The sequence below is a fragment of the Psammomys obesus genome, unplaced genomic scaffold (assembly GCF_907164565.1).
Source record: "Psammomys obesus unplaced genomic scaffold, mPsaObe1.curated_primary_1811, whole genome shotgun sequence".
NCBI classification, from domain to species: Eukaryota; Metazoa; Chordata; class Mammalia; order Rodentia; family Muridae; genus Psammomys; species Psammomys obesus.
In genome coordinates this window covers 23236459-23250995 of record NW_026585894.1, presented here as the reverse complement: position 1 = coordinate 23250995, position 14537 = coordinate 23236459, and the positions used below count along the sequence as shown (strand labels likewise).

Genomic DNA, 14537 nt, shown 5'->3' with positions numbered 1-14537 from the left:
CCGGAAATCTTAAGAAAGAAGGGGGAGATAGAAAGACCTGGAGGGGTCTGGAGCTCCACAAGTAGAGCAACAGAACCAAAAAATCTGGGCACAGGGGTCTTTTCTGAGACTGAAACTCCAATGAAGGACCAGTCATGAAGATAACCTAGAACCCCTGCACAGATGTAGCCCAGGGCAACTCAGTCTCCAAATGGGTGCTCTAGTAAGGGGAACAGGAGTTATCTCAGATATGAGCTCAGTGGCTGGCCCTTTGATCACCTCCCCCTGATGGAGGAGCAGCCTTACCAGGCCACAGAGGAAGACAATGCAGACAGTCCTAATGAGGCCTGATATGCTAGGGTAAGAGGGATATTTTTAATATTCAAATTTCTAAATACTTCTTCATGAAGTTCATCGTTTCTCCTCCTAAATATAATAAAAAGAATTTCTTACTATCTTACCTTAAATATTATGAAATTATGTCTCTCTTATACAACACAGAATAAACTATGTAAGCAGTCTAGAGTCTATGGATTCTAAGTGAGATTTCATAGTTCTTTTCATAACAATTTTCACTGTAAGTTACAAATGTTTAATGAAAAAAATCATACCACTTTTGTTATTCTTCCATACAATATGCCGATGACTTTCATAATTTGTATTCAACCAACTAAGTAGAATCATTTCTGAATTAGAATATATGTTGCTGGATGTAAAACAAGGATTGATTTTTGATATGTTATCTCCACACATGTTTGTTGCAGAATTGTAGCAATGTGGTGTCACCCGATATAGAATCATAACCTGGAATTTTGAAAAACATAGTTAATAGAATCAGATGGAAAATAAATTCACCTTTGAGAAGTTAATTATCCAAGGTACATAAATAAGAGAAGACACTAGTGTTTTCTGGTTAAATGTACCTTCTCAGGAATAAGAGAATAGCTGTGCTGTATGCCACTATTAGTCATTTTCAAGCAATAATTTCATTTTCAATTGAAAATAAAATTTTTCAATTAATAATTTCATTTCAATTGAAAATAGAAAATTTCAATTTCAGAGTTTTTTGCTTGCATGCCATTTATATTATAGGGTTCCTTACTATGCAACTTAAAACAAGATCCTTCCTAATTAAAAACAAAACAAAGCTATGCTCTTCAACAGCTCTGTAAGAATGCCAATTCATCAAAACATGTGAGTTTCTTATTCTTACAGTTCACAGAATTTAAAAATTTGAATATCAAGAATTTTATCTATCTGTATTAGTTACTTTTATTGTTGCTATTAAAAATATATAAAAAGAGCAATTTAAGAAAGAAGGGCTTTATATTGCCTCTCAGTTTTATGGTTAAGGAATCATTGAACCTGGAACATGAGATAGCTGTTCAGTTTCCAACCACCACCAGGAAGCAGACATAGATGAATACTGGAAGTTAAATTCCTTTTTTTTTTTTTTGGACCCTAACCAGTGGTATGGTATTGCATATATTTAGAGGGAACTTCTCAGCTTAATTTGCCTGATCTAAACATTCCTTCACAGACATGTTCAGAGGTTTTTCTTCCAGATACTATCAATTTGACAGTTAATATTAATTAATCATTATACTACTCGATATACATTTTGATACACAACTTACAAACATTTTGTTGGTTAGTTGGTAACAGGGTCTCATGTATCTCACATTGCCTTCTAACTGGCTAGGTATACAAGGCTGCACATTGCACTTCCAATTTTTCTCCCTCTCCCTCCCAAAAAAGGAATGTAAGTGTATGCCACTATGCCTGTCATATGTGTATTTAGGGAAATAAATAGTACAAAAATTTACAATTCAATGTACTTTTAGCTCATGGTATTAAGTTTGGTAATAGAATCACAGTCTCATTCACTACATACATATTATATCTGCTAGGTAGAGAAATATAGCACAGGGGACTCAGAGTTTCATTTCACTGACTATTGAAATAGATTCTAGATGACAGCAATAATATGAGTATTATTAATTTATTATGTATTTATCTAGATTACCAGATATTTGATTATATAAAAATTGATACTGCAAAACATTTCAAATGAATGAGTCTGATTAACTCTTTATATCATATACACAATCCTACATCAGTTCACTGACTAACCCTGACACTTTCAAAGATAGTTCTCTAATGTCTTGGATATGAAAACTACAACTTGTCTTGGATATGAATAACACACTTTGAGTGACATATGCTCTAGAGATGCGGTTGTTATGTTCACATCCACCCAGCACTCACCTCCTCATTCTAAAATATTTTTATTGTGGGAAATTGAAAATTGTCATTAAAAAGAATGGTTTCCTTACAAAGAAGCACACACAGCCAACAGAGACATCACTTCTGATACAAACTATTTGATACTAGTCCCAGAGCCAGCCTCTGGGATAATGCAATCTAAGATACTTTTTATGTTCAAGTAAATAAACTACAGAAAGAGGATGTTCATGTCTTTGTGTACCATATATTTACGTTGTGTCTTAAACAGCTTCAATTAAAAAATATTAGAAACACAAAACTGTTCTTTCCTTTCCATGAAAATTATAAAAATTTTAACCAAACAAATCTAGTACAGAATATTCCAATTTTATCTGACCCATGTGGTGAAAATACCAATCCACAAATATGAAATGTATTACTTTTACATTTCTGTGATACAAATATAGTACATTTTGGATCTTTATAACCCTTATTTCAAATGCTATATACTTCAAAATGCAACTGATAGCCTTGGAAATGGATTCCTAGGCTTTTCTGAGTAATAAAAATGTTGAGTTACTTAACTACAAATGATGAGATAAATGTTTGGGATTCATGATATGAGATACCTTAGACTTTATCTATCAAGTGTTTATTCTGTTTTGGAAAGGGAATAAGACTTGCAAGTAAACCTTGAGAAGGTACACAGATTTAATGATAGGCATACATGGATCATCGTGGTATACTCTAATACAGAAAGAGTCAAAATAAGCACAGTTTCTACAGAAGAGCTATTTAAAAGTTATCACTGCTGAAATAGCATTCAATTTTCATTGTACAACACAATGATAGCTCTTCAAATATGCTACTATACATATATTTATATAAATAAAAGGAGTATAGAAAATACAACAGTTCATATAATTAAAACACAGTTTTGATGAAAACAATATTTTTGTTTAAATTAAAGTCACAAGGTATGTATTGATGGAATGAAATGTTAAGCAGAGGATAGACTATGTTGTTAAATATGTCAGCTAAATCTTTAATTTAGTTAAATTTATTTCAAAATTCTATATTCAGAGCTTTCCTACACTTAAACATTTCTTACATAACCATTTTTGTTAAAGGTCTGATTTATAAATAGGCATCAATAAACTGGCCTTTGTAAGATCAAAAACTCAAGTGATAACACATACTGGAGAGGTTGTGGAGAAAGGGGAACCCTCCTCCAATGCTGGTGGGAATGTAAACTTGTACAACCACTCTGGAAATCAATCTGGCACTTTCTCAGACAATTAGGAATAGTGCTTCCTCAAGATCCAGCTATACCACTCCTGGAAATATATCCAAAAGATGCTAAACCACATGACAAAGACATTTGCTCAACTATGTTCATAGCAGCATTATTCATAACATTCAGAATCTGGAAATGGCTTAGATACCCATCAACTGAAAAATGGATGCAGAAATTGTGGTACATTTACGTAATGGAATACTACTCAGCAATTAAAAACAAGGAAATCATGAAAATTTAAGGCAAATGGTGGGACCTAGAAAAGATCATCCTGAATGAGGTAACCCAGAAGCAGAAAAATACATATGGTATATACTCACTTATAAGTGGATGTTAGACATAAAATAAAGGATAAACATACTAAAATCTATAATCCTAAAGAAGTTAAACAACAAAAAGGACCCTAGGGAAAAGGCTGAAACCTCAGTCAGCATGGCAAACAGAATAGACATCAGAAGTAGGAGAATACAAGGAACAGGAACAGGAGCTTTCTACATGGTGGCCTCTGAAAGACTCTACCCATTATAGTATGGAAGGAGATACTAAGACTCATATCCAAACTTTGGACAGAGCGCCAGAAATCTTATGGAAGAAGAGGGAGATAGAAAGACCTGGAGGGGACAAGAACTGCACAAGGAGACAAACACAGCCAAAAATTGCGGACCCAGGTGTTACTGCCAAGACTGATACTCCAAAAATGATCCTGCATGGAAAGAACCTAGTCTCTTTGTTCAGTTTCCAAGTGGGTTCCTTAGTAAGGAGAGCAGTGTCTGTACCCTGTCTTAAAAAAAGAAAAGGGAAGGGGGATAAAAGGAGCCTATAAAAAGGAGACACTGATCCCCAGAAAATGTTTAAATGTTAAAGCACATTATTCTATAACACAACACAATGCATTCCCTCTCAGCCATAAGCCTCTTCTACCTTGTGAGACAAGATGTCTCACTTAACCTGAAGATTGAGTATGCAACTTGTGACATGTAGATAATATACAAATATGTTAATTTACAGATCAAATATAAAGCAGAAAATAAAAATAACTCAGCAATGAGATTAATTTCCTAGTCTTTTACACTAAGCCCAGGAAAAATATTTATTATTATTATTTATTACAATTTATTCACTTGTGTTGTAGCTGTAGTCTCTTCACTCATCTCCTACTGGTCCCACCTTCCTTCCTTCTTCCTCCACTATGTCCACTTCCTCCACTATGTCCACTGATAGGAGAGGTACTTCTCCCTTGATTTCTGACCCTAGCTCATCAGGTCTCATCAGGACTGTCTGACTCCTCAGTCTCTTTGGCCTAGTAAGGATACCTCACTAGGGGAGGTGATCAACAAGAAGCCAATGGAGTTCATGCCTGAGAATATCCCTGCTCCCGTTACTAGGGAACACACATGGAGACTTAGCTGCCTATGGGCTACATCTGAGCATGTGGTCTAGATCCACTCCATGCATGGCCCTTGGTTGATTCATCAGTCACTGCAGGACGCACTGGGCTCAGATAGTTTAGCTCTGTTGTTCTCCTTGTGGAGCTCCAATCCCCTCCAGATATGGCTTCATCTTTCTTCCATAAGATTCCCTACACTCTACACAAAGTTTGGCTATGAGTCTCAACATCTACTTCAATAGCCTTCTGGGTACAGTCTTTCAGAGGTCCTCTGTGGTAGGCTCCTGTTCTATTCCCTGTCATCTCTTACTTCTGATGTCTATTCTGTTCTCCATTCTGAATGAGGATTGAGCCTCTTCTCTAGCGTCCTCCTTGTTGTTTAGTTTCTTTAGCACTACAGAATTAATATGTAGACCTTGAACTCATTGTCAAAGGAAACAACTTCCTGAACAGAACAGCAAAAGCACTGGCTCGAAGAACAACAGTCAATAAGTGGGACCTCATGAAACTGAAAAGCTTTTGTAAAACAAAGAACACTGTCATGAGAACAAAAGACATCCTACAGACTGGGAAAAGATCTTCACCAGCCTTACATCTTACAGAGGGCTAATATCCAGAATATAAAAAAAAAACCTCAAGAAGTTAAACACCAACAAACCAAGTAATCTAATTAAAAATAAATGGAAAGGGGCAGGGAGGAGATGAGGGAGGGAGGGTGGGGTTGGGAGGAGGCTACTGCTGGGATACAAAGTAAATAACCTGTGATTAATATAAAAAATAAAAATTAAAAAAGTAAAAATTATTAAAAAATGGGGCACAGAGCTAAACAGAGGAATATTGGACAGCAGAGAAACAAAGAAATGCTCAATGTATACTATCATATCATCTGTGAATAGTGATACTTTCACTTTTTTCTTTCAGATTTGTATCCTGTTGATCTCCTTTAGTTGTCTTAATGCTTTAGCTAGGACTTTCAAGAACTATTGTGAAGAGATAAGGAGAGAGTGGGCAGCCTTGCCTTGTACCTGATTTCAGGAAGATTGATTTTGATGTTGGCTTTAGGTTTGCTGTATACTGCTTGTACAATGTTTAGGTATGTAACTTGTATCCATGATCTCTCCAAAACTTTAAATATGAACAGGTGTTGAATTTTGTCAAAATTTTTTTGTTTTGTTTTTTTGATTTTTTTTTTTTTTGCATCTAAGGAGATGATCATGTGGCTTTCTTTCAGTTTGTTTATATGGTGGATTACATTGATGGATTTTCATATGTTGAACCACCCCTCCATACCTGGGATGAAGCCTACTTGGTTATAGTAGTTGATATCTTTTATGTATTCTTTTAAAAAAACATTTATTTATTTATTATGTATACAGTGTTCTGCCTTCATGTACACCTGCACACCAGAAAAGAGTACCAGATCTCATTATACATAGTTGTATGCTACCATATGTTTGCTGGGAATTGAACTCAGGACCTTTGGAAGAGCAACCAGTGCCCTTAACCTCTGAGCCATCTCTCCAGCCCTTATGTATTCTTGGATTGGCTTTGCAAGTGTTTTATTGAGTATTTTTGCATCAATGTTCATAAGAGAGATAGGTCTGAAATTCTTTTTTGTTGTTGTTGTTGTTGGGTCTTTGCATGGCTTAGGTATCAAGGTGACAGTGGCTTCATAGAATGAAGTTGGTAATGTTCTTTCTGTTTGTCCTTTGTGGAAAAGTTTGGAGAGTCCAGGGTTAGCACTTCTATGAAGGTCTGGTAAAATTTTGTGCTGAAGCTATGAGCTTTTTTTGGACAGGAAACATCTGGACAGGAGACTTTTGGTGAGTGTTTCTATTTCCTTGGTGAATATAAGACTATTTATTCTATTTACCTGATCTTGATTTAATTTTGGTAAAGAGAATTTATCAAAGAAATTGTCAGGAAATTTCCAGGCAAATGGTGGGAACTAGAAAGATCATCCTGAGTAAGGTAACCCAGAAGCAAAAAGACACATACTGTATATATTCACATATAAGTGGATATTAATAATATGATATAGGATAAATGTAGTAAAATCTATAGCCCTATAGAAACTAAACCAGAAGGAGGACCCTAGGAAAGAGGCTGAAACCTCATTCAGAAGGACAAATAGGGTAGACATCGAAAATAGGAGTATAAAAAGAACAAGACAGGAGCCTTCCACAGGGGGCCTCTGAAAGACATTTCTCATCAGTGTATCTACAGAGATACTGAGCCTCATAGCCAAACTCTGAGCAGAGTGCAGGAAACCTTATAAAAGAAGAGGGAGATAGAAATACCTGGAGGGGAAAGGAACTCCACAAGGAGATCAACAGAGCCAAAAACCCTGAGCCCAGGGGTCCAGAAGAGACAGATAATGTAACCAAGGACAACTCCTGGAGAGGACATAGATCTCCTGCTCATTGGAAGCCCATAGGCTACACAGTTTCCCAGTGGGAACCCTAGTAAGTGGAGCAGTGGCTGTCTCTGACATGAAATCAGTGGCTGGCTCTTTGTTGACTATCCCCTGTGGCCTTGCCAGAGGAAGATGATGCAGTCAGCCATAATGAGACTTAATAGGCTAGGATTAGATAGAAGGGGAGGAGGACCTCCCTTATCAGTGGACTAGGGAAGGGTCATAGGGGGAAAAAGTGAGGGTTTGTGGGACTGGGAGAAGATGAGGGAGATGGCTACAACTGCGATACAAAGTGAATAAACTGAAATAAACAAATAAATAAATCGCCAGATAAATAAATAAATAAGTAGATAAATAAATAAGTAGATAAATAAATAAAAGAAATGTTCATTGTCCTTAGTCATCAGGGAAATGCAAGTCAAAATGACCCTGAGATTCTACCTTACACCCAATAGAATGACTAAGGTAAAAAACTCAAGGGGGACAAAACATACTGGAGAGGTTCTGAAGGAAGGGAAACCCTCCTCTATTGCTGGCAAGAATGTAAACTAGTAAAACCACTTTAGAAATCAATATGGCGCTTTCTTAAAAAATTAGGAATAATGCTATATCAAGATCCAGCTCTACCACTTCTGGGCATATATCCAGAATATGCTCAACCATACAACAAGGACATTTGTTCAACCATGTTCAGCTTTATTCATAATAGCCAGAATCTGGAAACAACGTAGATATCCTTCAACTGAAGAATGGATACAAAAATTGTGGTACATATACACAATAGAATACTACTCAGCAATCAAAAACAAGGAAATCATGAAATTTATGGCAAATGTTCGGCAGTAGAAAATATCTTAAGTGAGAAGCAGGAATACACATATGATATATACTCACTGTTAAGTGGCTATTATCCATATTATATAGGATAATTCCCAAGTCTTTATACACAATACAGAAAAAAATTTCTTGAAGTATACTGACATCTGCAATTATGGATGGAGAACTGGCAATAAGACTATCATATGTAATATGGTGTTTTACTATATTAAAATAAAAATTAAGAGCAAAGCACTTGTAGTAACAGCTCATCTCTCCGTATCTCAAATACGTGGACAAATCTCATAAAAGGAAATAGAAAAAAGATAACTGAGACTACAATAATACATAACTGAAATATATAAATCATGGTTATATAAATAACAGGAGTTATAATCTTTAGTATCTTAAACTCCATAAATTATCTTATTTCTCTAAATCCTAAAAAAAATCTGCTTACATACTTTAACTCAGAATCTGTCTAGTTTTATTTCACAGAAAACAATTTAGTAAAATGTATTAAACCACAAAAGTACAATATAAAAATAAACTGTTACAGTAAGCCTTATTGATAATAGCCATATACCAAGATAAGGAAGGAAGACAATTACAGTCTAAAAAATGAATCTCAGTAGAGTAGAAACAGGGCTGAAAAGTGGAGTAGGTCCTGCTATTTCAATTCTGGATAATGAGTATGCGTATGGAACATGATTTAAATATAGTAACAAATCTTCTGACTCCATTACTTTATTATATTAAAAATTATATTGTTATTTAACTAAAATTATATTTTATTAAAATGTATATTAAAAGATTTTAGAAAAATGTTTAATCAGAAAGACTGATCCATAGGTAAAAGGATGGAACACATCAACCACAGCTCTGAATCATTCACTTCCAAATATTTCCATAAAAAGGAAAACGTAATTTATTTAAGCCACTGTGTTTATGATGTGTATGATGTGCATAACATCATTTCACTATTGCACTATACGTGTGAATGAACAACACCAACAAAATTACAACAAAAAAGAGTGGAAGTATTACCTTGTATATCTGAAGAAATACATCTGTCCATGCCCGTTTACTAAAGGCTTCAAATTTATCGACATCTATATTAACAGAACATTTTCTCTTAAGTGTACAGAGAGCCTTGTTTTTAGTGGATGCCTTTTAAAAATGAAATACAACAGCATAAATAAAAAAGCAAAGCAAATATTAATGTCAATTTTTAACTATGATATAGGATTTTCCCATTTTAAATAAATATTCAGATGCTCATTTTATGCATTCATCAAGACATTTACCTCTATGAAAGCACTGAGGCTTTCCACACAGAGAATTATCACAGACTTATTTACTTCATACATTTATGTTTGTCCTCTCTAATAGAAGGAATAGAAAAGGAAACAAAGTCCCTCTGAGTCTGAGTTCAAAAATCTGCACCCTTTGGAATGACCCACAAGAACTCAGCATAAGACCATAGTACAGGTACCTGACTCTCTATGGCTTGTCAAACGGTAAGTAAGTGATTTCCACAAGTAAAATTCATTTGCCTAAAAAATAATTTTTCTCAGCAAGTGGTTTCTAAAAAATGAGCTCTATACTTTGAGAAAACTATGAATTTCTTGTTTAATTTCTCTGTTCTCCCCTAATATTTCAAAAAGGAAAGTATCAAGTCTTTGCAAGATTACATTTTTTTCTAAAAGACATAGTCTTTTTAAAATTTTTATTTTTGTAATATTAATCACAGGTTATTTACTTTGTATCCCAGCCGTAGCCTCCTCTCTCATTCCCTCCCAATCCCACTCTCCTTCCCTCATCTCCACCCTGTCACGTTCCAAGACCATGTTAGGGGAGGTCCTCCTCCCTTCCATCTGACCCTAGCTTATCAGGTATCTTCAGGACTTGCTGCAATGTCCTTCTCTGTGGCTTAGCAAGGCTGTTCCTCCCTCGGGAAGTGGGAGAGGTAAAGGAGCCAGTCAATGAGTTCATGTCAGAAATAGTTCCTGTTCCCCTTACTAGGAAAACCCACTTGGATACTGAGCTACCATGGGCTACATCTGAGCAGGGGTTCTAAGTTATACCTATACATGGCCCTTGGTTGGAGAAACAGTCTCATAGAGGACCCCCGTGCCCTGATATATCTGGGAAAGGATCTTCACCATCCCTGTATCTGACAGAGGTCTGATATCCAGAATATATAAAGAAGTTAAAAAGCAATAAATCAAGTAATCCAATTAAAAAATGGGGTATGGAGCTAAACAGAGAATTCTCTGTAGAGGAATATAGAATGGCAGAAAAACACCTAATGAGATGCTTAATGTCCTTAGCCATCAGGGAGATGCAAGTCAAAACGATCTTGAGATTTCACCTTACACCCTTCAGAATGGCAAAGGTTAAAAACTCAAAAGAAGACCTCCCTTATCAGTGGTCTTGGGGAGAGGCATGCGTGCAGAGGGAGGAAGAAGGGGGGTATTGAGACCTGAGGAGGGAGGTAACCACAGGGGGGATACAAAGTGAATAAAGGGTAATTAATAAAGAATTAAAAAAGAAACTCAAGTGACAACACATGCTGGAGAGGTTGTGGAGAAAGGGGAACTCTCCTCCATTGCTGGTGGGAATGTAAAAATGTACAACCACTTTGGAAATCAATCTGGTGCTTTCTCAGACAATTAGAAAGAGCACTTCCTCGGGATCCAGCTATACCACTCCTAGGCATATATCCAAAAGATGCTCAAGTACACAACAAGGACATTTGCTCAACCATGTTTGTAGCAGCTTTATTCATAATAGCCAGAAGCTGGAAACAACCCAGATGTCCCTCAGATGAGAAATGGATACAGAACTTGTGGTACTTTTACCCAATGGAATACTATTCAGCAATAAAAAAACAAGGAAATAATGAAATTTGCAGGCAAACGGTAGGATCTAGAAAAGATCATCCTGAGTGAGGTATATCAGGAGCAGAAAGACACACAAGGCATAAACTCACTTGTATAGACCTATAAGATAAGATAAACATACTAAAATATGTGCACCTAAAGAAGATAAACAAGAAAGAAGACCCAGGGTAAGATGATCAATCCTCACTTAGAAAGACAAATGGGATGGACATTGGAAGTAGGAGAAAACAAGTAACAGGAGCCTACCACAGAAGGCCTCTGAAATACTCTATCTAGCAGTGTATCAAAGCAGATGCTGAGACCCATAACAAAACCTTTGGTAGAATGCAGGGAATCATATGCTAAAAGGGGGAGTTAGTATGACTGGGAGAGGACAGGAGCTCCACAAGGACAAGACATACAGTCTTAAAATTTACATTTAAGGATAAAATTGCATAAGTGTATGTACTTTTGCCTATAGACTTAATGCCCAGAAGCCAGACAAGTGTGACTCCCCAAAGGTTTATAGCAGGCTAGACTAGAGATATCAGCTATTTCTAGGTTCAAGTGAGGGAACCGCCTTAAACTATATGACAGAGTACAAAGAGAAGGCTTAACATCAATGTCTGCTTTCCATATGCATAAGCACTGATATGTTTTCAAACACATACACTTGCACCCATTCACATGTAAACAGGTAGACATGTATGCATGCATATCACACACTTAAACCTGCAAGAAAAGAAAAAAGTAGAAAGTAATTAATTCATTTTTGTATAGGGACCTCAAAAAAAAATAATTAACTCCGACACCTGTGTTCATACATACACACACACACACACACACACACACACACACACACACAATCATACACATACACACTCACGTACAAACATTAGCTGTTAAGAGATGCTTAAGCTTTAGGGATATTTCAGATACAAAGTCACAACATCTAAACTTGACTCATTTTAAAAAATACCATATATGATTAAATTTAATGACAATATAAATTATAACTAGAAATTATCTTACTGTAATTTCAAGCCATTTCTTATAATCTCCTGGTTCAAGCAAAAATTCTGGCAATACATGAGAAATGCATCCACCTTGAGCACTAAAAGAAAACCCCAAATTATAAAATTATTATAAACATTTGATATAACTTTTGGGTAAATTATTTCAATAGTGTCATGTTTTTTATATTACTTGTATAATTAATTTAAAATATTCTCTCAATACGTAATTATGTATGATATTACTTTTATAAAATTTCATTAATGAGAAAAATTATTCACTGTTCATAATCACACTTATCTATGTTTATGTGTTGACTGAATATATTGTGTGCAATGATTCTGGTCTTTTCAGCCAAGGCAATATTTTATTATTGTCATAACTACTAGCACTTAAAAAAACATCTGCAGAATGCTTAGATTTAAAAAAAAATATGATCGTTAGTCTTCTAATACCAAATGAGTATCATTTGATATGCCTAAAACAGTAAAATAACCTATTAATGAACTAATTTATTCTAAATGGCATATTGAAAACTTAGGAATAGTTTATTGTATAAACTTCTGATAATATAAATGAAGCCCTATATATGATGAATTTTAAATTATGCAAATATTTATGCATATGTATGTAAGTTACCACATTCAACATGTTAATACATACACACACTATTTCAACACTGTGAAATTTCAAAAGTGATTTAAACCATACTCCTTCACATGGAAGCTTGTCATCAATAGAACCACCAGCAAAAATCAAGTAAACTATGTTGAAAGATGGTTTTTATTGGAGGTTTGGGTATTTGGATATAACTCATTTAATGAGCACAGAGCAGCATTGAGCTCTATAGCATTAACAAAGAAGTCTACAACTAGTGCTCAATGTAGGATACACTTTCATCAATTTAGGCCTGTGGTTAAAGAGAAGTGAGGAAAAGAATAGGAAGAAAAGATGTAAACATGAAACATGAAACCCTGACACATTTACTAATGAATAATAATAGAAATAAAAGGAAGGGAACTTGTGAGAATGAAGTAGTGTACCTCCCTCTCTCTTCCCCTCTGAATCCTGCCATTTTTCCTTCTTGTCCTCCCTTGACCCTGTCCTAGTAAGCTGATAGGGGAGGTCCTCCTCCCCTTTCATCTGATGCTACCCTATGAAGTCTCCTCAGGACTGGCTGCATTATCTTCCTCTGTGGCCTTGTAAGGCTATCCTACCCCTTCAGGAGGAGGTGATAAAAAAGCAAGCCACTGAGTTCAGATCAGAGACAGCCCATGTACCCCTTACTATAGAACCCAATTGGAGACTAAGCTGCCATGGGTTACATCTGTGCAGGGGTTCTAAGGCTATCTCCATGCATGGTCAGTGGTTGGAGTATCAGCCTCAGAAAAGAATGCTCGGCTCAGAATTTTTGGTTCTGTTGCTCTCCTTGTGTAACTCCTGTTCCCTCCAGAACTTTCTATCTCCCTTTTCTTTCTTAAGATTCCCTGCACTTTGCCAAAAACATGGCTAGGAGTCTCAGTATCTCCTTTGATAACCTGCAGGTTAGAGTCTTGCCAATGTCATCTGTGGTAGGCTCCTGTCCTATTCCCTGTTTTCTCCCTCTTCTGATGTCTGTCATATTTGCCTTGCTGAATGAGGATTGATCAGCTTATTCAAGATCCTCTTTCTTTTTTAGCTTCTTTAGGTTTATAGATTTTAGTATGTTTATCTTATAGTATATGTCTAATATCCACTTATAAGTGAGTATGTATCATGTGTGTCTTTCTGCTTCTGGAATACCTCACTCAGGATGATCGTTTATAGTCCCCATCATTTGCCTGCATATTTCATGATTTCCTCATTTTTAATTACTGAGTAGTATTTCATTGTGTAAATGAACCACAATTTCTGTACCCATTCCTCAGTTGAGGGACATCTAGGTTGTTTCCAGATTCTGGCTATCACAAATAAAGTTGTTAGAAACATAGTTGTGCAAATGTCCTTGTTGTGTACTTTTGCATATTTTGGATATATGCCTTGGAGTGGTTTTGATGGATCTTCCTAATTGTCTGAGAAAGCACCAGTTTGATTAACAAAGTGGTTTTACAAGTTTACAATCCCATGAGCAATGGAGGAGTGTCCCCTTTCTCCAAAACCTCCCTAGCATGTGTTGTCACTTGAGTTTTTGAGGTTAAATATTCTGGTTGATGCAAAGTGCAATCTAGGGTAGTTTTTATTTGCATTTCCCTGATGACTAAGGATGCTGAACATTTATTTAAGTGTTTCTCTGCCATTCGATATTCCTCTATTGAGAATTATCTGTTTAGGTCTGTACCCCATTTTTAAATTGGATTATTTGGTTTGTTCATGTTTAACTTCTTGACTTCTTTATATAATCTGGATATTAGCTACTGTCAGATATAGGGTTGGTGAAAATCTTTTCCATGTCTGTAGGCTCATTTTGTTCTTTTGACCTTGTCCTTTGCTTTACAGAAGTTTTTCAGTTTCATGAAGTCCTATTTATTGATTGTTGTT

The 14537-nt window shown here is 35.8% G+C and overlaps 1 protein-coding gene across 1 annotated transcript in view; it reads right to left on the bottom strand.

The window, feature by feature from the left end:
• The window catches only part of LOC129670983 (cilia and flagella-associated protein 47-like), a 446637-nt gene that overhangs the window by 249837 nt on the left and 182263 nt on the right, over positions 1-14537 (bottom strand). The window contains 3 exon segments of the mRNA XM_055599611.1: positions 591-783; positions 9169-9291; positions 12039-12120. Coding sequence (XP_055455586.1) covers positions 591-783; positions 9169-9291; positions 12039-12120 — 398 coding nt within the window.